Source organism: Thamnophis elegans, chromosome 10 (assembly GCF_009769535.1).
Source record: "Thamnophis elegans isolate rThaEle1 chromosome 10, rThaEle1.pri, whole genome shotgun sequence".
Classification (NCBI taxonomy): Eukaryota; Metazoa; Chordata; class Lepidosauria; order Squamata; family Colubridae; genus Thamnophis; species Thamnophis elegans.
The window spans coordinates 39364134-39392055 of NC_045550.1; the positions used below are offsets into that span (position 1 = coordinate 39364134).

At 36.4% G+C, this 27922-nt stretch overlaps 1 protein-coding gene across 6 annotated transcripts; it reads left to right on the forward strand.

Annotated features, from left to right (window-relative positions):
- Window positions 1-12: 12 nt before the first annotated feature.
- RHBDD1 (rhomboid domain containing 1) lies at window positions 13-27784 on the forward strand. 6 transcript variants are annotated; one of them, XM_032225151.1, is made up of 11 exons: window positions 33-422; window positions 4446-4481; window positions 5169-5221; window positions 5429-5519; window positions 7313-7357; window positions 8152-8645; window positions 13246-13378; window positions 14502-14590; window positions 16820-16873; window positions 18024-18143; window positions 26171-27784. In XM_032225151.1, the coding sequence occupies exons 6-11, from the start codon at window positions 8213-8215 to the stop codon at window positions 26290-26292; spliced, it is 951 nt and encodes a 316-aa protein (XP_032081042.1). In that variant the 5' UTR covers window positions 33-422; window positions 4446-4481; window positions 5169-5221; window positions 5429-5519; window positions 7313-7357; window positions 8152-8212; the 3' UTR covers window positions 26293-27784. The 6 variants fall into 6 exon arrangements, with proteins under 6 accessions (XP_032081041.1, XP_032081042.1, XP_032081044.1 ...); XM_032225153.1 differs by lacking the exon at window positions 5429-5519; XM_032225154.1 differs by lacking the exon at window positions 5169-5221.
- Window positions 27785-27922: the final 138 nt, after the last annotated feature.

Sequence of the window (27922 nt, forward strand, 5' to 3'; positions counted from 1 at the left end):
AAATTGAGCCTGTGACGGCCTGGAGGAGGAGGAGGAGGAGGCTCGTTTCCCATTTCCGGTAGAGGGGGTGGAGTCGCTTTCTGAGGCTGGGGATGGGGTCTTTTTCTTCCTCCTCCAAGTGCGAGAGAGGGACTGTGCACGGAAAGGCATCTGGGCAGGGTGGACCACCTCTGCTTTGTAACTTTTGAGTAAATCGGCTCCTAAGGCAGTAGAACGGAATGGGAAAGGATGTTCTAATAGTCTTCGATTCACGGGTCTTGTTGAGAGTCTCCTCCGGTTCGGTATAAGCTCGGTCTCGTTACTCAGTCGCCCAGAAATCATAACATCTAAGATTACTGCATATTCTCTTATAATTCAATTATTGCAGATCACTCTGTTCTCCTACTGACCTTACCGCTTCCCTCTTTCTTTGTGCCCTCCAGGTGAGTTAGCATCTAATGAATTTGAAGGGCCTCAAGCTCGGGAGAACTTTTTTGTTTTTTGTTAATGTTTGCAACTGCCCAAGGGACAGAGGTGGCTCATACACACTTGAAATAATTAGTTTTTTTTATTAATGATTTAATAGTCATTAAAGTATTAAAATAGTTCTTCTATTTTCCTTTCTCCCAAATTTGGTTAAATAGGAAAAGTCTGGTTAAATACAGCTTTTGATTCTGAAGTTAGTTGAAACAAGCAGATTCAACAGCCACAGCATAGTTGCTTGGACTTTTTTTTAAAAAAAAAATCTGATCTTTTAACTTATGTTTAGCAGTAGATTGTTGAAAAGTATTTGTATAATAAATATTGAAGAAAATATATTTTTGAATAATTTAAAGTGAAAATACATGGGGAGTTAACTGCTTCTGTTGTTTAATTACTTAACTTTTCACCCCAACACAATACCTTTTAATTGAAACAAAGGAGGGAGTGATCCTATTACATCTTATATTTGGACTTAGCCCTTTTTTCATCTTTAATGGTGATACTGCAAAAGATTGATCTATTTTCTTCCATAAATCTTAAAAGAATGCCTTAATGGTTCCTTGTATACCTTGTAAACTTTTGTAAAAGTTTTATTCAGCATATTTTCTGTAGGTTTGTAGATTATAGTAGATCTGTTCAGCACACATTTTTATGTTCTTTTACCATATCTTCTAGCTATTTATTTCCCAGAATTCCTTTATGGAATTTTTAACTAGAGTTTGGTATTTCTAATCTAAACTACTGTACTAAAGTTATGCATTTGCATGATTACCCTCATACAATGATAACATGACATTTTTAAATGATGGAAAGGTTTTTTCGTCATATTCTCTTATGTCCAGTTAAATTCCATGAATCTGCAAAACGCTTTTGTGTATCTCACCTTGTTTATGGACAGAAGAAATTTCTGCTGAATTAATATACTTCCAATGTGTAAATAAGAACATTTAGGGTGGTTAATACTCTAGATCAGTGGTTCTCAACCTGTGGGTCGGGACCCCTATGGGGGTCGAATGACCCTTTCACAGGGGTCGCCTAAGACCATTGGAAAACACATATTTTTGAAAAAATACAGAAAACAAAAAATAATTTTATGGTTGCGGATCACCACAACATTAGGAAGGGTCGCGGCATTAGGAAGGTTGAGAGCCACTGCTCTAGATGCTTTGTCTTATTTTTTTGATAATTTATTTTGATAATTTCTATTTTATCCAAATACGATAGAATTAGATTAATTTTAACTGGTTTATTAAAGACATGCCCATTGCAAAACAAGGGTTATGAAATTGATATGGTTCAAGGAATAAGAATTAAGAAACAGTTTCCTGTTGTGTTATAGTGCTAACCTATGATTGATCAAAAATAGTGAAAAGGGGAGGGGATACTATGGGGAAATCTCTGTAGCTCATATCACAAACCATAGTTTATATGGTGCTTTAAATCAAGGGTGAAAAACTGGTTGGCCTTTTAAAATATCTGTGGCCTCTGGAAAAATGTATGTATTTTTAGCATTATAAGGGGCTTGAGAGATTTCAGGGGGAGAAATTAGCCCATGATATTTGGACTATGACAAATTTGAGATGTTTTTTTTTTCTTTTTCCTTTATTATAGTTATATGGGTAATGAAATACTCTTAATTTCACACAGCCCTGCTGCAGAAATTAGTATTTCATTTGTAGTAATCAATCAAATTCATTCAAAAATCCAAGAGTGTTCTTTTTCATTTCAGATACGGATAATGGCTTTAAGTGACAGGAAGCTAGATTAGAAGAAATTTATTAACAGCATGAGCAATTTGAGAATATGACTAGTCTCCCAAAGACGTGGTTGGCTCTCTTGCAACAGCTTTAATTTGACTTCATGCATAGAGCAGAAAGATGTAATAGCCCAAATTACTACTTTCAACTTTATAAGTTCATTACTTTTTTATGTCTAATTTATGTCAATGAAGTATGCTTTTCTGAAACAATTTATGAACAGGTTTTTAGGATTATGAATGGCCCTGAAGTTGTAAGCCACCTAAGATTGAATTTTGTACTTAAATAATACAGGTAGTCCTTGACTTGCAACCATGATAGAAATCAGAAAATTTGTCATTAAGTAGTGCAGTTGTTAAGTGAGGTATCACATGACTTCATCCAATTTTATGAACTTTTTGTCTCAGTTAAGTGACTCATTTACAGTTCTTAAGCTAGACTTCATGTGACCACAACTTGCAATCTTCTGCTGGTTTCTCAATTGACTTTGCTGGTTGGAAGTTCGCTGGGAAGGTCACAAATGGTGTGGTTACAGGACTCCACGATGCTGCAACCGTCATAAATGCAAGCCAATTGCCAAGCCTCTGTATTGTGTTCATGTAACTCTGGGTATGCTGCAATAGTTGTAACTGTGAGGACCTATCATGAGTCATTTTCAGTGCCGTCATAACTTCTAATGGTTGCGAAACAAATAGTAAACAAGAACTTGTAGGGTTTTTTGCTTTCCAAGATCTGGGCACACCGCAGCATAGCAGAAACCTACACAATGCGTTATTGCAACACACTCTTTCCCAATAACAGTCTGTTGGTCTGGGTCAACTCCACCTTTCTCGTAATTATGTCTTTAATACTCAATCCTTTATACTCAATCTTTTAATAATCAGATGAAACAGAAGTCTGAGTCTATCAAGTAGTGTGCAGTCTTTGCCTTCCCGCCAAAGTTCTTGAACTAATTGGGATAGGGTGTTGTTTCATTGTGATTGCTCATTTTCTAGTTGCTGATGAGCTCCAGGCAAAGCTCCAAACTCCAGGCAGGATACCCAACAGGGTATGCTGCTCACCATAGGTTATGGTCCTGGCAGTTAAATAATGCAGTAGCCCTCTTGCCTGTGCTTTCTTGTCTGTGCACTGTTTGCTATCACCTTTCCTGCTGTGCATATCCCTCTCTGACTTAGTGTTTGCTTTTCTAAGCTAAGATCTGAGTGGGGTTAGTTTGCCTCTGGACATCAAGTCAGCTCATCCATCAAAATGATAAGGCGTGGCTCAATTATAACAGCCGCTGGAATGCCAGTTTGGATATTTGTGATTGAATGTATGTGGGAAAATGGGTTTCTGCAGACTGCAGCTACTCTCCATAAGAGCAGACAGCCACCCAGCTTCATTCCTTCACAGGTCTATGTATAAGGAGTTGCGTTTGTATTGGATATCATTGCAGTTTAAGAATTGTATAGTAGAAAGTGATGATCACATAGTAGCTACAGTACATAAGTATAGTTTTTAGACTTCATATACGTGTGTTATGCTTTAAATCAAGTTACATTGCTGCTTGTATAGAAGTTTACTATTTAACAATATGCTTCTGTGTACACTAAATAAGCCTACAAAACTGTAGTTGAATCTCATCGTATCAAATAAAGCAGATGTATCCACATTGGATCTAAAGCATTCAAGGTTTAAGCATTGCATAGACCTTGCTTTTCAGCTTGGCATAACATCAGATTGTTTCTGCTGAGGTCAGAGTAACCTGCTTTGAGCAAGAAAGGACTTGTTCCTGAGATAGTTTGCTAGAATATAAATTTGTTCAGTTTGTTCCAAGATTGGAGACATGCCTCTGGCTTCAGACTAAAGAGACTGACATTAGATTCTTCCCACTCCTTCTACATTAGAAACCCAGGAAAGCCCCACCTGCTTTGATAAGAGAAAGAGTATGCCACATTAGATAGAAGGAGAGGAGCCTAAACTCCCCAAAATTAATTGCATACAGCAAGATTTTTTTTAAAAAGAAAGTATGTTATCCTTTCCTATTTCTATTTTTCTTGTGTATAGTTGAAGGAAGCACTTAGATTTCCATTTAGTATTGCTGTGCTTGATTAATCCTTTACCCATTTACTTGGGAGTGAGCTCCGTTGCAATAGAAATTTTATATGTATAAAATTTTGCTATATGAATAATTAAATTTCATCTTATTTTTTTTCCAAATTTGGTGCTGAATGAAAATAACTCCAGCCTAAATGATGTCACCAATATTGCCTAATTGATCAGGTAAACTTCTAAAACATTTCTCAACTTGAATAAAATTGGAATCATAATTATTTTTTCTCTTTAAGTTAATATGCATGTATTTTCTTGATAGTTCAAGAATTAGATGGAAACCTGTTACCCTCCAATCATGGAATAAGATAGTTAAGAGATAAGAGAGAGTCAATTTGATGTAGTAGTATGGCGCTGGCTTGAAATCAGGAGCCTGTGAGTTCTAGTCCTACCTTAGGCATGAAAGCCAGTTGGGTGACTTTGGGTCAGTCACTCTCTCAGTCCAACCCACTTCACAGGGTTGATGTTGTGGGGAGAATAGGAGGATACAGAACTATTATGTATGTTTGCCACTTTGAGTTACTTATCAAGTTACAGGGGGGATAAATATCCTTTTTGTTTGTAGAAAAAGGAATGAGTACGCTTATATTTCAGGTTCTCTTTGCATTGTATTCTTACTTTGAATTTCTCAAAGTGCACCTGACTAACTCCCATGAAAATTTATTTTGAAGATAAATCCTTCTTTTTAATTTAACCTTACATTTAGCGTTTATTTTTGTTGTGCAGTTTTAGTATGTTTATTACTATATTAAGCTATTTGGTATTCTTTTAATGTTTCATGGAAGCACTTTTTAGGCTGAAAACCAATAACATGTAAGCGGACATAATTCAGTTTATTTATTAATCAAATTTATATAGCTGCCCATCTGACAAGAAGTGATGATACAATAGTGGATCATGACCATGGCTAAGTACAGCCTTATTGTTGCATGACTTAATGATAGACACCTTTCCCCTCTCAAACAATGATGACATACAGTATATGATTTAAGAAATTAAAAGCTGCATAATATTGCAAATTAAACAAACTGTCCATTGTTATTCAGTGTAAACATTCCTTAAATATTTTCTATACAAAAATTATTAGAATCTGTAATCACAGATATTTCTCTTTATAGGTGAGAATATATAAGCATGTAATTGTCTTAACTGAAAGGCAGATACCCATTTCAAAATTAATCTGCAAGCACGTACATTTTGAAAGCTGTGGTGTGTTTTAAAAATCATTGGAGGAAACAAAATCTGCATTGTCTGCTATTTAATTAATATTTTAATAATTGATTGATAAGGGATTGGAAAAAGAACTTTTAAACAAATGAAAATATTGACAATCTGTTTCATGAAAATATTCAGAATAATTTTCTCCAATTTTCATTTAGTTAAAAGCAGGTAAAATATACTTTTTGCAAAAATGTGGAGTAAAAAACTTTGAAAAAAATTGCTTCCCTCTAAAATTTTTTATCAGAAATTATTTTTTCTAGCTGCTTCATTCTTCCCAATGAGATCTACCTATATTCTTGGTCTTGCCTTGGACAAATATTATACACATTTATTTTGGACCAAGTCTCATTGAAAATTTTAAATTAGTTTTAATTTTATATGTATGGAATTGTAAAGTTGGTCTAGTGATGCATTTTGAATGAAAAAATGTTATTAAATCCTTAAATCCTGCTTCAAATAATTCCTCCCTCCACCATTTTAAGCAACAAAGCAGTGACATCAGGAGTCTGATGGGAGAACAAAATTACCTGCATGCAAATTTAATGCATTGATAAATTGGTTATACTTTTTTAAAAATCATAATTTTTGAAAATGTATAAATATTAGAAACTAAGGAAGAAAAAATTTAAATGGCATCCGGAGACTTCTGTTTCATATCCCGATCTCTTAAAATGTAGTAGAGCAGTATATACTGTGTTTCCCCAAAAATATTTTATTTACTTATTTACTTATTTTCTTTTTACCCACAAAATATGGCTTGGGCCTTATTATGAGGGGAGGGTTTATTATTTTGGGGTTGCCGGGCGGCTGCTCTCTTGCAAGTGGGCTCCCAAAGAGCCGGGCACAGCCTCATGGGTGAATGGCTCTCCCTGCAGAGCCAGGGCACTTCTACTGCCGCTGCCGCATGGCTTTTTCTGTGGCTTCCAAATCGAGTCTTCCGGCAGTGACCGCTCTGGGCGTACCCTCTATGGTTATGGGCCAGCTGCCGGCAGAGCGTACAACCATAGAGTGTACTCCCAGAGCGGCCACTGCCAGAAGACTCGGTTTGGAAGCCACAAAAAAAGCCATGCGGCGGTGGAGGTGCCCTGGCTCTGCGGGGAGAGCTGGGCCAGGGCATTGTGAGGCTGGGAGATGTGTGAGCGAGAGCGGAACAGCCACTCGCATAACCCCCCTCTCCAGTCGTGCAGAGTGCCATTCACTGGCATTTTGAAAGTGCCAAGCTGCGGGAGCCGGGCAGCGGCGAACAGGTGCTCACGTGGCTTGGCGATACCCCTAGGTCAGTGAATGGCACTGTGCCCGGTTGGAAAGGGGGGTTGCTGGGTGGCTGCTCGTGAGTGTGGTCGCTTCCTGGCTACTGTGTTGCACTGCTGTGACAGCACAATGCAGCCATTCGCCCATGAGGCTGTGCCAGACTCTTTGAGAGCCTGCTTGCAAGAGAGCAGCTGCCCGGCAAACCTCTCTTCATCTGGGCACAGAGCCGCTCACCAACCTAGCGGTACCCGAAGGCACAATCACCTTTGCCTCCCTCACGCTTCTGGCGGCCTGGCACATTTGGAATACCGCTAGGTGGTGAACAGCACTCTGGTTGGAGGTGGGGGTTGTCCAGGGGGCTTATTTGCGGGGGAGGGCTTATATTTTTCCCCACCAGAAAAATGTGGCATGGCCTTATTATCAGGACATGTCGTAATTTTGGGGAAACACGGTAGAAAGTAAATTTTCAATGAAATTGTTTCTATTATCTTCTCACTTGTTCACTCTCCCTATATCTGTATGATATACAGATAGACCTCGAGGTACAACTTTAATGGAATCTGCCCATTAGGGTGGTAAGTCAAAAAAATTCATCAAATGAATCAGACTCAAGTTTGCGAATTTTTGAAATCAAATTCATTAATTGAATCAGATGGATCATTAAATGAACAAGGATCTGACTTACTATTTCCTCAGATTCATTAATTGATTTCTGCCATCATTAACTGGCGGAAAGATATTCCCCACTACTGTTGACCAACGATTAACTGTTTCTAGTACAACCTTCAGCTCAGGAACTAAATTACTTCCAAGCAGGCTCCCAGAGCTTTCTGCTTGCAGTTGCTTTAAAAAAATAAAATCACTTGCTGGTAGCTGGCCCAAGCATCTCTAATCAGCTGCCCTGAAGGGGGAGGGAGTAAAATTTATAGAACTCTCAAGTCAACTCTCAAATTTGTATCTTAAAAAAAAAAATCACTTGCCCTTGCTAATCTCAAACCTCTCTAGGCAGCATCAAAAAAACAAAAATAAACTTGGCACTGGCTGCAAAATCACCGGATCTTGTTTGGCCATGTGATGTGGGAAGTGGAGGGGGGGGAGGAACGCGTGCCGGCTTTAGAAAATGGCATGTCGTAACCCCGAACGGCCAAAGGGAAGTGACAGCGTTAAAAATGGCTGTTAGCAGTGACTGAATCCACATGACTACCGAGGCCCCTCTTTGGCTGCAGTTTTGAATTTCTAACTTAGGTAAATTTTCTGGATAAATTCATTCTTGTGAAAATTCGCTAAACGAATGGTTGCCCCTGGGGGATTACCTGCGTGTTCCATTTTTCCTTGTGTAAAAGATTTATTTGTTATCTTTATTTTTCAGAATCTGTCTGGATTTCTGCTGTACTCAAGTTTTAGTGTAAACTCCGTTCAAAGAAGAAACTATGCAGCGAAGGCCCAAAGCATTAAATACTGGAGTGCTTTTGCTCCTTTCTCAGCTATATCAAGTTGGGTTTCAAAACATTCCACCTGTCACACTTGCAACCTTGGCAGTGAACATTTTCTTTTTTCTACAACCCCTGAAACCTCTGGACGAAGCATGTATTAGTGTCAATAGGTGTCTTTACAAAAAGGACTGGCATCGTTTGTATCTTTCAGCATTTCACCATGCAGATGACTGGCATCTATATTTTAATATGGTCTCCTTGCTTTGGAAAGGAATTAAATTGGAGAACAGACTTGGAACTAAGTGGTTTGGATATATAATTGCACTGTTTTCACTACTTGTGGGAGCTGTATACCTATTTCTGGAAGCTATACTGGCCAAACTTCTTGGTGATCCTTTATATGAACATCACTGTGCTGTTGGTTTTTCTGGTAAGGTGTTCTTTATTATGCGTCCACTTTTTTATGACTTATTTATTGCAAATGCTAGCTGTTAGGAAATAGATAATATGTATTATGGGAATGTGAAATTAGCATGTTCTTGAATCTATATAAAAATGGCTCTCTGTGTGTGTTCCAGGGTAACTCTGGAACCCTTGAGCAATTTCAACCAAATTTCCTACACAGAAGACTTACTCTAGAGAAAAATACTGTGGTGGTAAGACACCCTTAATACTGCTTGAGGGGGTGTTCCATTAAGATGCAGCATGTTGTACCTTTCAATAGCTTCTACTGTACTGCTGTAAAATGGCTTCTACTGTACAGCACAGTAGAGTTGCCATGATAACGGCTTCACAGTACCCCGCAAGGGGGCTGTTGTTTGTTGTTGTTGTTGTTTATTAGTTTTGTATGCCGCCCACTCCCGAAGGACTCCGGGCGGCTCACAATAAACAGGGAAAGGGAAATAAATAAGACAATACAAAGAATTTAAAAATGCACAACATTCACAATTGAGGCGGGGCTGGATATTTCAACAGCCCCCAGCCTGTCGGAACAGCCAGGACTTGGTAGCTTTACGGAAGGCCGGGAGGGTAGTAAGGGTCCGGATCTCCACGGGGAGCTCATTCCAGAGGGCTGGCGCAGCAACAGAGAAGGCTCTCCCCCGGGGGGTTGCCAGCCGACATTGGCTGGCCAATGGAACCCGGAAAAGGCCAAGCCTGTGAGATCGAATTGGTCTTTGGGAGGTAATTGGCAGGAGGCGGTCTCTCAGGTACCCAAGTCCGATGCCATGCAGGGCTTTATAACTAACGACTAGCACCTTGAAGCGTGTCCGGAGACCAATGGGTAGCCAGTGCAGCTCGCGGAGGATAGGTGTAACGTGGGTGTACCCACAATCGCTCGCGCGGCTGCATTCTGGACTAGCTGAAGTCTTCGAACACTTTTCAAGGGCAGCCCCATGTAGAGCGCGTTACAGTAATCCAGTGTTGATAGCTCCCTCTGGTAAGGGAGAAAATCCTACATTAGAAACTACGTTTGGTCTGGAAATTTTCCCCCTATAAATAAATACCTGGGCAACACCGGGCTATCGACTAGTGATACAATGAACACAACTTGGTCACTGCTAAATTTTTCTAGTAATCTCTTACAAAGGAAACTAAAAGACAAACATCTGGACTTTCAGGAAATATGGCCAATTGAAAATGGTTTTGTGAAAAGTCGATCTAAAATAGATACAGCTGCGAATAGGAAGCTGGCGAGTAGATCAGCTACTTCAACCCTTTCTGAATAAAGAGAGGACCCTGGAGGGAGGAAGAATCAGGACAGGGGAATTTACTATAATTGCTCCAGTCACAAAGGAAGCCTTTTAAAAGGACATTTCCCTTGCTAATTATTTTTGGAAATTGCCGTTAACTCCTTCAAAGTGACCCAATTATAAACAATGTGGAGTGTCTTAAAGCCTTAATAGAAGAAAACAAAGATTTTTCAAATCTTTAAAAATATGCAATAAATGGCAAAAAGCAAGAAAAGATTTTAGCTACAGAAAGCTTTAAACAGATTAAGGGCTTAGAAAATTATGGAATATTGGATTTTGAAGAATAATTTAAAATTAAATTTAAAGAATAAATACATCCTTGTGAGAAAGAAACCCTTTTTCATATTGAAGGCATAACAAGACAAGCAATTTACAATGGCATTCAGAGATATCTTTGAGGAATTGAACTAGGACCGTGACAGCGAACATTGGGCACTCATGCCAGAGGTGGCACGCAGAGCCCTCTCTGTGGGCACATGCACCATTACCAGCTGCTCTTCTGGTTTCCGGCGCCGGCCTGCTGGTCTTCATTGGCGCCAGAGCGCAAAAAAATTGAAAGCAGCCCAAAAAAGGCCTGAAAATGGCCCGAAAAACAGTCTGAAAACAAGCAGAAAACAAGTATGCGTCTGCCGGCAGGCTGGTCTTTGGTTTCCGGTGCTTTGGCGCACGCACATGCACACACATTCCAGTTTGGGCACTCGATGCCGAAAAGGTTCGCCGTCACTACACTAGGATTTGATTATGTCAGCTTTGTTGTGTCTTGAGAACAGTCTGTTTCCCAGGAAAAGATGTTGCAAAAAAAGATATGCAACAAAAATTTTCTGAGAACAATATTGAGATTTTGAATAGAATTTGTCAATTGATACAAAAAAAAAATATGGATGAGGCTTTAACAAATAAGAAGGAAATAAAAATAATCCCATAGAGCAATTGGAACTTTTTTTTTCTAGACTTATTATAAAATAGGCTGTATTGTAAAGTATTGAAGAAATTTGTAACAAGGATCCACAACCAACAATGGATTACAGAGAAAGATTGTTCTGTATTTAGGAAAGGAATACAAAGTCAGTTTATTTTACCAGATTTACAGCAAGAATCTTTTTGGATTCTGATAATCTGGAATGAAAAAGTGGCATATTGGATTTGCATACATTTAATATGGTGTTTAACCCTTTCCCCATACAAATTACTTTGTGTATTCCAATTTGATAGCATTTAAACACTATCCAGCTGTCTGTTACTTAAAGTAATGAAGTTTCGTAAACTTGTTTAAAAGATAAAATATGTTAAATTTTAGTCTTTTGTTTGTATTAGAATACTGTGATTACTTTATGGCTTAATGTGGATCTGTTTCTGTTTTATAGTTGAGATATGGAATGTTTATTGAATGGGATATGTTATGTAGGGTGGGTTTCTTTGGAATTGTTGGCATTTGTAATGGAAAATAGTTGTATATTGAGTCTTGAGAGAAATGATCCTTTTTTGTCATATTAGACTTCAGATTTTTGTTTAGACTAGGATATCAGGACCATTTATGTCTTTTAAAAGGGAGTTTGCTTGCAGCTAAGAGTTGTCAGATATATTAAACTTATTTTAGAACTTTTGAGTTTTTGCTGATAACTGGATTGAAAAAGATGTTACTTATTTGATTTGCCTACTATTAAGATATAAGTTATGGGATAAAGAGTTTCATAGTTGTTAATTAAGAGGAGATTAAAAGATAATGAAAATGTTTACACTTGTGATGAAAGTGATGCTTTCTAGGGGGCTATTTTTATTTATTTATATGTTGCTTTATTGATCCTTTTTCCTTTTTAGTTCTGTAATAACTTTAATAAAGTTACTACAGAAAAAGGAAAGTAAAAGTGAATTGAATAGTAAGCAGCACAGTCATTGATTAAGATAGGGGGCTATACAAATTGAATAAATAGTAAATAAAATACAAAAATCTGAAATAGAAATGTACATTTCAATATACATGTGCTGATCTCAATCTGATAGTAGCACCTTGCTCATATTTTCTAAATTTGGAAACTGGTTTTGGAATCCAAGGATTATAGCAGATCTATCAAACCGACGGCCCACAGATACGTCATGCACAGGCTACACCCACTCCATCTCTGTAAAGGCAAAAAACATCGTAATATGTGACGATCTGGCCTTGACCTGATTGAGTTTGACACCCGTGGATTATAGGCTAGATTGAGAAGTGAAAGGGGGGGAAAAACTACCCATCCAAATAATTTGCGAATTAGCTCTTTTCCCTTTTCCTTTCAAAGAAATTGCATGGATATATCAATGAAGTCATCAAGAGCTGAGCTTGATTTCAATATTTTAATACATACATTGGAAGAATGATGCTAAAATATCAGTGGCAGTCAGGAAGGAGCACACCTCCATTGCTACTTTTCAGATGTAGAGTCAATATTATTTGCTATTGAATCAAGGATTTATGATAAAATCCAAAAAGAACTTTAAAAAAACATTCCTAATTTTAATCAGGAATTTAATTGTCAAAAGTAACTCTTTAATATGCCAAGAATTGATGAAACTTAGAAATCTTTTGCTGTTCACTGTTATTTTATCAAGTTACTCAGAAACCTGGTAATGTACAGTATCATCACAATTGAAAGGAAATTAACATCTATGCTCATACTATGATGTAGGAATAAAACTGGATTCATGGGTTTGATCCTGTTTATCACTGTTCTTACGGTGTTATTGGAGAGGTATCGGAATCCTGTCTTTGCAGCATTGTTTGCTTGTAGAAAATTTGCCTTGTTATTTATGTGTTTTCACTAGGCTAGGCTTGCAGCCCTGAAGTTCCCTTTTCTGCCCCAATGCTGAGTCTGCTTTTGATGTTCCAACAATTCTATATCCTTGGTTGTCATAAGAATAATCTGCCTTTCTCAACCAAAGTTTTAAAATAGGATTACTTTTCAATAAAATGAGAAATTTTATAAGGTTTCTTCAGCCATTTGTCTGAAGGTATATTAGCACAATATTGCACTCTGTTTATGCTAATGAGAACACTTTTATTTCCCAAAGTCACTGGTAACATTATAACTCTTTGGGAAATTTTGTTTTTAGTTTTGGGAAAAAGTACTATAATATTTTTGCCACTGTTGAATATTGAAATACCATAATAGAAGTGATCTACATGGTCTTTGAATAAATGGAATGCAAGGCATACCAAGAGCAACAGATCCTCTAATCTTTTAACTTTTATATTACTTGAGAATTCTTCGTGCTTTGTTCATTTTTCTTTATTTTTCATAGGAGTGCTATTTGCTTTGAAAGTTCTTAATAACTATTACCATCCAGGGGGATCAACCAATATTATGGGCCTGAATGTATCTAATAAATACTCTTGTTGGTTGGAACTTCTAGCAATCCATATATTAAACCCACGGTAAGTCTGCTGTCAGTCATTTAGAAATTAAATTACTTTGTATATAAGTATATAGATATTACTGTAATGAATAATAGTTACATATCAATAAGTCCTCATCCAATCTGGATTGTGCTTTTTAAGAGAAAAAACATTGTTATTATACAAGAAAATAGGGGATATAAGAAGGATTTTGCCAAAGTTATATATTTTTCAGGCTTGGCATATGTGCAGAGAATTTGTGCATGATAATAGATAGGTTTGGCTAATGTGATACGTAAGCCAAGGTTTGCTTAATTATAATTAAACAATAAGCATCTTGCATTACCAATTTACCATGGTTTATAGATCACTGCCTCATTTCATACAACGTATTCATAATCAAACATTACAGTTTAGTGAGATACATAGAACAATATCTGTATATTGAAAGTTTTATTAAAACAGAAGCAACTGCTCCTTCCTACACAAAAGTATATGGAAGTGGTGTTTTTCAAACAAATCCTCATTTCTCTCTTACAATAATTAGGAATATGGAAACAATATGATTTTAGCACTAGGAATACGTCATGTATCAGGATAGCTCCCTTCATTTTAGGTGGGGATTCCATATAATCATTCCCCTGAAATAACTTATCTTGTTATAGTAATTTGTCAGTTAAGTTAGCTTTAAGAGTAGTCATGTTGTAATCTGAAAAGGGTTTTTTTTTTCTTATTGGTATACCTTTCAGACGAAAAAATAACTTCAAATGGATTCGAATCAATCTTATCTACAGTTAACATTTGTTTCTTCAGGTCTACCTTTTGCTTTAGATTGTAATTTTTTATAAATACCTTTGATACTTGAGAATTCTGAAAGTATAGATAGAAAGATAATTTTACCCTTTTAGCTCTTTATGATCTAAATAAAGAATTTGGATATGAATGTAATTTAATGCAAAATGAATTATTTTGCATCATAATAGGACATTATTAGATCATTGTTATTTCCAAAAAAAATTGAGGTAGTGAAATGCATATGTCTCCTTTAAATATACTAAACTCTTAAAATTGTAAACATATCCAGTGGAGTGAAGGTTAACGAGGCTACAGAAAATTTCTGATCAGTAACAATATATCTCACAGAAAATTGCTTTCATTTTAGGAGTTCTTTTGCAGGACATCTGGCAGGTATTCTTGTTGGCCTAATGTACACTATGGGACCCCTAAAGATTTTCATGACAGCATGTGCAGGTAAAAATGACCCTAAAACTTTCCAAGCATTGCTGTTTAATATAACTTTAAAGTGATTGTAAATTGTACTTGAGTTTAGAGTTTAGAGTTTTATTTCATTTGTATGCTGCCCTTTTCCCTAAGGGGACTCAGGGCGGCTCACAACTCAAAAAGGGAAGGGGGGATACAAACAGTTTAACAAGAACACAAAACTATACATAGTTAAAAGCACAACAATCATACCATTCGAGATAGGGACAGCGAATCTTTAGCCCCAGGCCTGTCGGAACAGCCAGGTTTTAAGGGCTATGCGGAAGGCCTGGAGGGTGGTGAGGGTACGAATCTCCACGGGGAGTTCGTTCCAGAGGGTCGGGGCAGCCACAGAGAAGGCTCTCCTCTGGGTAGTCGCCAGTTGACACTGGCCGGCGGATGGAATTCGGAGGAGGCCTAGTCTGTGGGATCTAATTGGTCTAGTGGAGGTAATTGGCAGTAGGCGGTCTTTCAAGTACCCAGGTCCAATACCATGAAGGGCTTTATAAGTGACGACTAGTGCCTTGAAACGTATCCGGAGACCAATAGGCAGCCAGTGCAGCTCGCGGAGGATAGGACCTTAGAATTATGCCATTGGTTTCCAAACTTTTTCTTACCAGGCTAGGTAACATTTTCAGCAGAGTTTAGGGGACATCAGTGTTAGTGTTCTGTTTATAAGGACTTCAGATGTGGTTATGTCTAATGAGGGTCTTGTGATGAGTCAGCTGTGAGTCTTGTGATTACCTGATGTAATCTCCTGATCACAAGACCCATCACTGCTGTCTCACAGCTGATCCATCACAAGAACTTAAGCTCCGCTGAAGATGTTACCTAGCCTGATAACAAAATGTTTGGAAACCAACCCACAAGCTCGGAGAACTCACCCTCATCCTACAACCAAGCTACAGATATTTGCTACTATTGGATTTTATTTTAATGCTTAATGTTAAAAGCTACCTATTATGAGTGGTTGACAGACAAATTGGTGTAAATATAGGCAAATGAATAAATAAATTTGATGATCAAATAATGTACAATATAAGTTTTCTACTTTGCATATAGGACAAAAAAAAGAGAAAGACTTTAGGTTGTTCTTGAGTCTTTTGTTGATGAAGGTGTGCTACTGACCGTGCCCATGATAGTAGGAGTGACTGCTGCAGATAGGTTTTCATAGAGGTAGTGCTCGACTTAACAACCACAATGGAGCGAAGAACTCTGACCATAAGTCAAGGCACGATGTAACCAGTTTCAATTTTATGATTGTATTTAAGTGGTCATAAAGTGAGTAATCCTGGTCATTAAGCAAATCACATAAGCAAGTAACTTCAGCATATATTGTACAATTGGTATTTTTTGCTTTTTTTCGGTTGGAAAATGGCAAAAAGTAGCAAATAGTCATGTGGCTTGTACCAGTTTTAGCTTTGAATATAGATCTTAAATAGCTTTTTTGTGGTCTGTTGTAACTTTGAACAGTTGTTAAACAATTGATCACAATTGACTACCTGTAATCTACACAGTGAGCTCCTTTGAAGAATGCATTCTTGCTTATGGTGTTCTTTTGAATAGTACAGAAGGAAATTACATATTTTAAATACAAATAACTTGTACACTAGTTGTCTCTCCGAGAAAACTTGAATTAACATCACTCTCAATAGCCATGAGACATTTTGTACAGTTTGTTCCAAAGGTTATGCCAGTGTTTACCCTTTATTGTGTTGTTTTAATTCTGGAATCAGTACAATCAAATTAAAAAGCCAGATACTAAATAAAATAAATACATATTCCAACAGTTATCTATTGCTGTATATCCATTCACATATGCTGTTACAGGAAAATATCTTCATTTAAAATTTAATTGTATTTAAAATTAAAGCAACAAATTTGGTAAATATGTCAGGTAGGAATCAAAACAAATATAATTTGACATAGAACTTGTTAACAGTATAATATTTTACATAGCAATAGCAATAGCAGTAGACTTATATACCGCTTCATAGGCCTTTCAGGCCTCTCTAAGCGGTTTACAGAGAGTCAGCATATTGCCCCCAACAATCTGGGTCCTCATTTTACCCACCTCGGAAGGATGGAAGGCTGAGTCAACCCTGAGCCGGTGAGATTTGAACCGCTGACCTGCTGATCTAGCAGTAGCCTGCAGTGCTGCATTTAACCACTGCGCCACCTTGTACATGCTTACAAATACTCGTTATAATTTATTTCTAGGTGGCTATGTATTTCCAACTGGCTTTTCAGAACAAAGGAACAATTACAGAACAGGCGAGTAATTTGGATTTTAATCTTACCAGTTTTTATCTCAGAGAAAATTTTGTTGTAATCTGTAGGATTTATTTTGTGTCAATTGGTGTAGATTATTACTATCAGTTAGTAAAAAATAATTCACATCTTACTTCTTCTCTATTACAGTTTTAATGTGTTCACAAGTCTGTTCATATTATTGTTTAACATTTCAGTATTGCAGGAAATGTGTTCCATAAGATTGAATCCTTATTTATATTGACATTATCAGAAAACTTAAAGGATGTTTTATACAACTCTTAATTTAATCAAGCTCAGCATCCACACAGATTTTAAAAGAAAATTTTAAAAAAACTGTTGGTAAAAAATAGGACTGGGGATAGGAAAGAGCAGGATTTAACCTTTCAATAGGTTAACAGACAGCAATCCAGGTTTATTTGTTGAGCTCCACAAATGCATTTTATATTATATAACATTAGATTCACAATTTAAAGAGAATCTCAATTCAGAGAGTATGTTTTCAAAAAAGCTGCTTTTATATTCTCAGTCAGGCCAGTAGAGGATTTTGTACTTTTGAGGGATAGACACATAGGTGTTGTTGTTGGTTTTTTGGGGGGTGGGGGAGGAGGTGGGGTGATGGCTTTCTAATCCAAGACAAGATGGTTCCCAATCAATTATCTTTCATTTGTGCTGTCTGGAAAGTGAGAGGATTATAATCTAGTTATATCAACCATAGCAGCCTTTTGTACAATATACAAGTGAATCTTTGTAGCATAAGACACTATTATTTATTACAAAGCACATATTTTACATGGAGCTTGTGTTGCCTGTTACTAATACATAGTTCTGTGCTCATAATATTTATGAGTCAAAAGAGGCAAAAATTGAATAGAATATTGACATGTTATGCAATGAAATATCAACTTGATAGATTTCAGTGAAGGAGACATCAGAGGAAAATGATTACTATTGCATTTGTTACTTTACATTAATGTAAGTATAGTAATTTTATAATATAATAATGATATTATGCAATGATATAATTGTTTCAATTTTGTAACAATATTGCTATGGTTAATCGGGAATTAATGATACCTAATCATCACAACAGTTTGCTTTGTTAAAACAAGATTATGCTAAACAATTATATCTGTGATCTTATTTTGTACAGGGAATTTTAGATACTCAGGTAATCCATCCTATCGAGCAAACAACTATGATACGTATACTGGTGGACTCACTGAAGAAGAACAATTGGAAAGAGCAGTAAATAATAGCTTGAGAGAAAGAGGTAAGGCAGAATAGCTCTAACGTGAATGACATGTCATAAAATAAATGCATTTCTCTTTTTGGGATGAGAAGTATAGTTAAAAATAACTTCTTTTTCTCTTAAAATTGAGATTGTCCATTTCCTTCCATGGAAGTTCTTATTGCTCCTTATTCAAAAGATCATCAAAATAATACCAGAGAACCCCCTGATAACTTGATTCACTCTAATGGAAAATAGCAGCAAAGAATTGTGGCACGGGCAGTTCTTGGGATTCCAAGAATGACCCATGTAATACCATTGCTCCATGAGCTGCATTGGTTGCTGGTCTGCTTCTGGGTGCAATTCAAGGTGTTGTTAATCATCTGTATGTGATTACTCCTGGTGTGTGCCCAGACTATGAGGGACCAATTCATCCCAATGGGATTGCCCTGATCCACCCATTCCAGCAGAGGAGGCATGCTGCGGGCTCCATTGGCCTGGGTATTCCAGACAGCAGCATCCAAGAGAAGGGCAACCTGCCCTTTGAAACATCTTGCTCCTCAGGGTGAAGTCAGCTCCAATCCTCCTGACTCTCCTGTAAGACCCTAAAGACCTTTCCCTGCCAGTTAGCTTGGGGCCCCAATGGGTGAGTATCAGAGCCGAGGTGGCGCAGTGGTTAAATGCAGCACTGCAGGCTACTGTTAGATCAGCAGTTCAGCGGTTCAAATCTCACCGGCTCAGGGTTGACTCAGCCTTCCATCCTTCCGAGGTGGGTAAAATGAGGACCCGGATTGTTGGGGGCAATATGCTGACTCTCTGTAAACCGCTTAGAGAGGGCTGAAAGCCCTATGAAGCGGTATATAAGATGGTTGATAGTTTAACCACAGATCCAGAGAGAGAGAGAGAGGGAGAGAGAACGAGAACGAGAACGAACCATCCACTGCTGCCTGGACATCAGAACAATTTGACAGTCTAAACTAGTTCTTGAACTGATTTTTTACATTAGGATAATGTATACTTCATTTGTTTTATATCTAAAAGGGGGATTTGGCTAATGTCTGTGCCTCCTGCTTAATAAACAACAGTGAGATATAACATACAGATGGATAAATGGGCACCTAGAGCCAGACTCTGGCTAAAGATTTTTGCCCTGTTCAGAGTTGAGTTGGAGATGACAATAGTGGAGAAGGAAGAATCCTTGCTTGAGATGGTAGTTTGCCTGACATCTGGACAAGAAGCTGCTGCTGTTGTGCTGCCCATCCATTTCACACCTAATAGTTTATGTGCTTTGCAGATGTCTACACAGAGCTGTTGTTACTCATATTGATCATGTGGCATTAGCAATAATGGCAAACTCTTTATGCTTCTATAGATGAGGTTTTGAATTCGGAAGGAAAAGTGGAATATTGTTTTCCTCTACTCTGCTGTTTGTATAATTTTTGATTATAACTGCAGTTGTCTGATGTGACTACTCTCAGACTGTCTGAAATAATAACACATCAATTTTAAGTGTCTGGAAGTTTTAATTTGCATAGTAAAGGCAAGAGGTTATGTGGACAGCATTTGTGGCTGCTTAAATAAATTCAAGGGTCAGCTGCCCCCAAGCCCTTATTTTTTTATATCCCAAAACATTTCTTTTCTGCATAACTCGGGACTTTCCCATTTCAATAGCTGATTATACTCTCACAGTTTTTCTCCTAATAGAATGCAAGTATTTAAAACTTGTGCATATCCTCCAGTTTTTGGCCAGGATGCAGGAAGTGCCAAGTGCTGCCTCTTACATTGTGTTCAGTAAAGGTTTTAAATAGCTCTGGATGCTCATTAGTTTGTGTTCCCAGGAAATACAGTGACTTATGATTGGCTACTGTTTAAAAAGCCACAGCTGTGTTAGTTTATTTCATGCAAGAAAATTGCCACAAAGTCAGAAATGTGAGATATTAATAATATGTATTGTAGTCAATAAGAAAAAAGATGTCATAATTATGGTATCTCTAGTCAGTACAAACAAATAACTAGAAACAGATGAATGCTGAACACCCTAACTGTGTGGAGACACAAGCCTAAGAGTTTGTATGTGTAACTAGAACAAGATATTTACTTGCATTTTAGAGCATACAATTCTAGAAATTTTGTACCAGATAGCAATAAAACTTCATATCTCATTCTTCACTTTGTCAGACTTTGTTTTGGTAAAAATGTAGAGTCATAATTGTTATAATTAACTGATACTCTATTATTAAAATAGGTTTAAAAACAAAAATATATTTATCTCTTCCTCATGATGCATCTTGCAAAAGATGGATAACAAAACACTATGTAATCACTTTGACCGCATAATATCAAAAGGATAAGAAGGCAAAAACATCTGAGTTGTTGCTTCGGTGCAGGAACTCTAGTGAAAAAGTTTATAATGTGAGAAAGCATAAAATAGCATTTGATATTCTTTTTAATAATTCTTAATATTACTACATCTAGAATAAGAAACATAAACATTAATTTTTTAAATAGTATTTAATTTTTCAGTTACAAGTGTAAATATATTACTATACTTTTGGTTCCTCCCTCCCAAATGTTTGGCAAACCAATTTGTAACACAAAGTTTTCATACATCCTTATATTTATTATGAGTGCAGATAATACTTTTTGGAAGTTTACTTTTGATTGCTAGAATAAATGTTATTCACAGCACAATGTTTGGGGTCACTATCGCTTGAAAGCAAAACTTGTCTGGCAGGTTTTCTTGCTTTGTTGAGCTGTACAATCTTTAATTAACCACTGGAAATGTGAACTTTACTTTGAATTGGCACTGAAAATCTTCTATTATGGTTGTCATAACCATCTATTAGATTATGTGATGAGATACATCCATGCTCTTGCCCACCCAATGCCAAAAATACTTTTTAGAAAAATTTATAGAACAGTCTATGAAAGCACATGCATTCTTTAACAAGGTAAAAAACTGCCTCTGACAGTGATAGTTAACCTTTTTGTGCTCACATGCCGAAAGCACATTCCCACACCCATAATGCAATGTGCATGTGCCCCCCATACCCCATTTTGGGCCTAGCAGGCCTCTCTGAAGCCTCCTGGGACCAGCACCCTCATGCTCACCCTCTCCCGGTGCATGCCTACACTTTTACAGGAGTTGTCGGCCTTGTATGCAGCTTTATTCCTATCTAACATTCATCTCCATTGTTCATTGATGCATTCCCTGCCTCTCTAGGATTTACCTTTATCTGCTCCTGTGAGGCACTTCCTGTTCCTGTTGGATGTATATTGAAGGCTTGTATAGTGTTTTGCAGAGACCTGAAAATCAACTAGCTGGCAGCGCATGCTTGGTGGAGCTCAACTGGGGCTCAGGTGCCAACAGAGAGGCCTCTGTGTGTTGCCTGTGGGCCGTGTGCCATAGGTTTGCCATCACGGGCCTATGACTTAGAAAAGCTCTAATTAGAAAAACATTTAATTACCATTTCCTGATAGGATGTGCTTTGTTTCCTGCCCCATATAATAAAACTACTGAGACTTAAATCAGTACTAATGTCAAAGAACTGATAAATAAAATATTCTCTACTAAAGTTATTATAATGGTGTATGAGAAGTTATGTAATTTTGTGTTAGAAAAATGTTTCTTGATTAGGCATCTTCCAGATATGTTAATTTACTTATAGCTCTTAAAAGCAATTTAAATCTGTAGAAACATTAATGCTGATAATTTAGGCATATGTCTCATTCGGAACTTACTGTTCCTTATGAAGACTCTTTAAATTTACTTTAATATATAGTTGCAATCACATGATTGTCATTTGCAACCTTCCCTGCCAGCTTCACCAGAAAGTCAATGGGAAGGGAAGGTCATAAGTTGTAAAATTCCCCGACTCATGCACCCATCCTCCAACCTCTGTGACCACATTGCCCATTTGTGCATCCTGCATACCCTTGCATTCCTTCCAGTCAAAGATATGGTATTTCCTCAAATCAGTAATTTAGGTTTTCACTTTATTTTTAAAATAGGAGGATACTGAAACCTGTGAGGGGGGAAATAGGGTGGTATAAATACAATAAAGAGTATATACTCTAGTACTATACAGTAGTTTGAATCTATATTCTGTGCCCTGTTTCCTCCAGTGCCATTGCATACAGGCATATTTTCATTTCTTTTGCCTTTTGCTTCTTCTGACTTGCATCCAAATGGCAAACTCCAAAAGAGTGATTAGTCATGTATTCTTTTTATTATTTGCAGAGGGGCTCTCTGAATTTGGGCAAATGAAATAATGTCTTGGTGTTACAAGTGATGCAAGTTGAACTTGATACCTACTGACTTCAAAGCTTACTTTGTAGAGCTTTTGTCAGGAATACAGACTTGATTTGCCACTGCCTTTCTGCAAGCTAATTTTTTCAACTTCCCTATCTAGAACTGCAACTCTGGTATTCCTTGGAAGTACCATCCAAATACTAACCAGGCTCAATTCTGCTTAACTTTCAAATTTAGATGAAGTCATCCAGCTGCTACAGTCTGCTGAGGCCCAACTGAATTAACAAAAATTATAAAAATAAGTATTTAAAACTATAATTTTGAATTATATGCCCAAGCAAAAAACGTTAATTGGAAAAAGAAAGAAAGAAATGCTTTTGTAAGAGCCAAGGTGGCGCAGTGGTTAAATGCAGCACTGCAGGCTACTGCTAGATCAGAAGGTCAGCGGTTCAAATCTCACCGGCTCAGGGTTGACTCAGCCTTCCATCCTTCCGAGGTGGGTAAAATGAGGACCCAGATTGTTGGGGGCAATATGCTGACTCTCTGTAAACCGCTTAGAGAGGCCTGAAAGGCCTATGAAGCGGTATATAAGTCTACTGCTATATTGCTATTTTGTTGTATATAAACATTTTCTTGGCTTTATTTTGCATCTGTGCTTTGGCTTCTTCAATTCTTGTCAGCTCAGTTTCTCCTTTAAGAACAAAGTTGCTCTTTTTTTCCACAATCCAACAGTCTCCCAAGTTCCTAATATTTCAATGCAATATTGCTTACACTGGCTAGAAATTTTGGAAATGATTGTTCCAGTATACCTGACAGACACAAGATTTAAGATAACTGCTCTTATTGATAGAGAATCATTTTTAAATGTATTCATTTATTAAGAAATGTATATGGTCACCCATCTTAAATAAATAACCCTTGGTAGTTAGCACCAATTTTCAACAACAAAAAATTAAAATACTCCAAAGTAAAATACCAAGGTACTATATAACAAGTTCACAAATTTGCCCTAAAGTCCAGGGGAAAAAGTCAACACAATGGCCTTCTAGAAAACCCAAATTGGGGACCTCTGAATTCCAGGGAAGACACTGTTGCATAGGATAAACTTTATGAAAGAGAGAAGATACACATTTCCTCTGTTCCTTCAATGATTATAACTTATGATTATTTGCTTCTCAATTAACTGCTAGCTCTTTTACTTGCAATGTATATATTCTACATTTTTAATATATTTGCTATTTTGCTACTGTCCTTTACAGTGGAAAAAGTTTTGTACATTTCGAGCTGAAAAATATTTCATTTTTTAAAATTCTCATTCTTAATAAGGATGGATATAAAATGAAGCTGTACAATAGTCTCTTCTGAGTGCCTTTCGGATATTTCTTGACTACTTTTCCCATCCCAACCTTGTATTCTATGGGTGATAAGAATTGTAGCCTAAAGAATCATAGATTTGGAAATTCTTGGTAGAAATACCATACCATACAACTTTTGAGAATACCCAGGAGATCTTTTTTAGCCATCACTTTATTCTAAAAATCTTAATTTAAATTCAATCGTTTGTAAATACATTTCATTTCCAGATTGCAAAGTTAAAAGTATGTTTCTGTGCTTTTTCAAGCTGACTAAATCCTATTATGAATCAGAGTTAGGATGTTTGTTACATTGCTGATCTTTACAGAAAAATCCTTTGCTGCATAAACCACATAATAGCATGTTTAAATTGTGAATTCAATGGTGGATTAGTATAAAAAGTGTCTCTCTGTGTGTCTGCGTATGTGTGTATTCATCCTTTTCACTCTATTCTGCATTAGATGAAATCCAGAGTGACATAGAAAATGCTAGATACTTGCAAATAATCCCTGGGCTTCAAATAAGGCAGACAATAAACAAGTCTATAATAGAGTTACAGCTTCCGTAGACCCCATCTGTTTCAAAATAGCCCTAATTCTGCTTACTATGCGGAATGTTTTGTTGACTGGGGTTTGGCCTACTTTCTCTAATGTGCTGCCCGTGAACCTCTGGAGACATCTGCTGGAAGAGGTGAAGCAGGACCTGAGATAGAATTCCTAATTTACTGGAACAGTAACTATTAATTTGTTTCAAACATTATAAAAATGTCTCCTACATACTAAATGTATGCTAGGTTTATTTATTTACCCAGAAGCACAGTTTCATTCTCTTGGGGAAAAAAAAGAGAGTTGTTCTGAGACAATTACTGGTGAAGAGTGCATAGGAGTCTTAATGTTCTCCATTTTTTCTTCTACATTATGGCCAGAATTATTGCCATTAAGAGAGAATTCTTTGTCCCAATCATCAGAGTCCACTACAAAGTACATCTTTTATCAGTGTGCTGGATGAAACTCTTGAAGGTGGCAGTTTAATTGATCCTGAATAATACCAGTTTTGAAAGGGGTCTTTATATAATGAAAACAAAGATAATATAAACAACCAGGAAGTATTGATTTCTTGAAGAAAGACCCAATGAAAGAAGATTTGACCTATATTTTAAGGCCTCTGAAACCAGAAAGAAAGTGAACCCACTTGCATATTGTGTTCTTTTTTTGAGACTGGTTGCATTGAAGCCCAGTCTGGGAGCATTAAAGCCAGAAGTTATTATTATACACCTTTAAGAAAGTGCTATGGTGTTGTTAGCATTTACAATGTTTCAAAGACACCATTTAGTTTAAATAGCAGATGTAGGAAACATAAGATATAGGATAACTCATCTAACTCTGTTATAGATGGCAATTGTTAAAAGGAAGGCAGGTTAGTTATTGTATAGCACTCCATTTCAAATAGTATTAGGGAAGGTAGAGAAATATATAATTAAGTTTTTCTCAACCTAGTCTTATTATGCATTTGACTTCCAAATCCTAGAATTTAGAAGTTCTTAAAGTGAAGTGTTTAATGATAGCAATTCTCACTGCTGTTTTATCCCCAGAATTTGCTATTAAAGGAAGTAGTTTAGCTTCCTTGTTAGGTCTTTTAATTAGTTAGTTGTACCTTCCAAAAACTCAAATAGCCCTTTATAAAGCCACCATATTCCAAGTAAAAACATAATATTTAATCCCACTGTATGGATTGTTCCTATATAGAACCATTTTTACAATTATTATGCTATGACATATAGCCGTTGTAGCGCAGTGGTTAGAATGCAGTACTGGAGGCTACTTCTACTGACTGCTGACTGTCAGCAGTTCGGCAGTTTGATTCCCACTGGCTCATGGTTGACTCAGCCTTCCATCTTTCCTAGGGGGGAAAAATGAGGATCAAGATTGTTGGGAGCAATAGACTGATTCTGTAAACTGCTTAGACAGCTGTAAAGCACTGTGAAGTGATATATAAGTCTAAATGTTATTGCTATATTGCAATTTAATTAGCAATTTCTGTTGATTTCTTTTTTCAAAATAACAAAAACGAACTTGTATGACCAAAAAAAATCAGTTTCATTGTTTCGTATGGAAATGCCTTAAACAATAGAAAAATATTATTCCTGAGAACACAGTTCCCAGTTGGGATTCTGAATACAGAAGAAAAGCACTGGGTGTAGAAGTTTCACTATAATTTTGGATTATATCTAAAGTTTGGAAGTTTCAAATCAGTGTAGATCATATTGTAAAAGGAATATTAGCTTAGAATTCTAAAGGAGCTAGATGTCCATATTTCATTTCAAGTGATTAAACCCAGGTACCAGTACTTCTCAGTTTAATATATTAACTATAGAAATAAATATGGGCTTGATTCAATGTTAGAAGAATGTATATTAAATTTGTCTTTTGACATTTGTTTTTTGTTTCTTTGTTTGGTCTTACAGGCAGCAATACAAGGCATTACACCAGTGAAAGGAGGCCATATGGCTTCTGGCTTTCACCAGAAGAACTATCAGTTGAGGAACTCAGAAGGCAGAGACTTAATAGATTGGAGAGGTGGCAGTAGTCTTATAGTATATATATATATAAAGGGCTCTTCCCAGCTGTCAAAACATGATGAATATTGTTCATTTAAGCCATTTCAATTTCACAAAATATATTTCATGGAGGCTATCTGAAGCTATTTGTGAGTGAAAAAGATGAACGTGTTTGGCTCATAGACTACCAAATTTAAAACTGAAATGAAAACTAAACATCTTAAAAATTCACCACACCATTTAAAATTCTATAGCTACCGTGTGTGTGTGTCTTTATATATACATATACATACACAAACACACATGCACATATACTTTACTAACTTGAATAAAAGTTTACAGAATAAAAATTAGGATTAAACATAATTTGGTCAGGTCATTGAAATGTGTGACCTATGATTATAGCACTTTTATGATCTCCAGAAATTACTGAAATTGAAGATAAATGTTTTTCTACAAGTTGCACATTTAATATGACAATATCCTACAATTTTTAGTATAGATGAGGAAGCAATGGCATAACATGATCATGTAGCTATAATTGTAGCTAATTATTTTTGTATACAAGGAGATGTATTTGTATTTTTCTATTATACTAAAGAAACTGAAGTTTGAAAACTTTGAATTCTTTCTTCAGTTTCATTTGAAGTAAATTTTGGAATTCACATTAATTAATTTGGATGCAGTCCATTAAGCCTTATTAATTTTATTTTATAAGAAACAGCAACAGTATAGCTTACTACATTTTAGCTGTGATGAATTTGTAAATATAAATTATTTTGATGTCTACCTTATATATTACAACTAATATTTTGTGGAGGGGGGGAAAGCAAATTGGGAGCTTTGCCACAGCCATAAAATATTCCATGTAATTATTTATCATCAGACATTATGATTTGTGACTTAACTTCTTTTAATTTTTTAAAAAAACTCCCCACTTCACATTTCAGTTTATATGAAGTATTTTTTTCTTAAACCATTGTAATATTTTCTACTTGAGACCACCCAGTGCCTTCCCCAATAAAGTGTATATTAAAAATCATAAGTTTAAGTTTCTTGAATATTTTTTGAACTTTTATAATATTTTCAATGTTCATAGTATTGTTTTCTCCATACTTTGTTAATGAACCATCAATGAACTGCAACTGAGCTCTGTTGTTGCAACCTGGTTATTTACATCTTATTTAGTGTCTAAACCAAGACAGATTATCTCATGCTGATTTTGAGCTTCAAAACAGGCACCAGAATTGATCATGGCTCTTCCACAATATGCTTCAAGATATGCACAGAGGCCATACTTTTGGGCAGTGAGCTTTGGGCTCATGGAGGAACACCTTACAGAGAAGCAATGAGATGTGAATGAATTTCCTCAATGCTTCCCAGTGTCCATTGTGTTTCTAGATTTTAACATCAGACAAAAAGTTATTTCAAAATCAATGTTAAAACTCAAATTGCATTATTTTAAAAGCAATACAATTATTAAAAAACCCTTGAGTCCTAATTAAGAAGGCATTTTAATTTTAAGTATAAAATAGGAAGTATATTGAGTATTGCTAGATTTTCAGTTTGAAATTAAATTGAAAAACAGCCATGAAATACTTTGTATTTAAAGTAGAAGATAGTACTTCAGTAACTGCCTATGCACTGATTGTTGAAGTT

What these genes read in the sequence shown, in the direction of transcription:
- RHBDD1 (XM_032225150.1), top strand. Translation starts at nt 8,213, where the DNA reads ATGCAGCGAAGGCCCAAAGCATTAAATACTGGAGTGCTTTTGCTCCTT. An exon ending in CTGTGCTGTTGGTTTTTCTG is followed by an intron (nt 8,646 to 13,245) that starts GTAAGGTGTTCT and finishes TATTTTTCATAG; the next exon opens with GAGTGCTATTTGCTTTGAAA. An exon ending in TAATAGCTTGAGAGAAAGAG is followed by an intron (nt 18,144 to 26,170) that starts GTAAGGCAGAAT and finishes TTGGTCTTACAG; the next exon opens with GCAGCAATACAAGGCATTAC.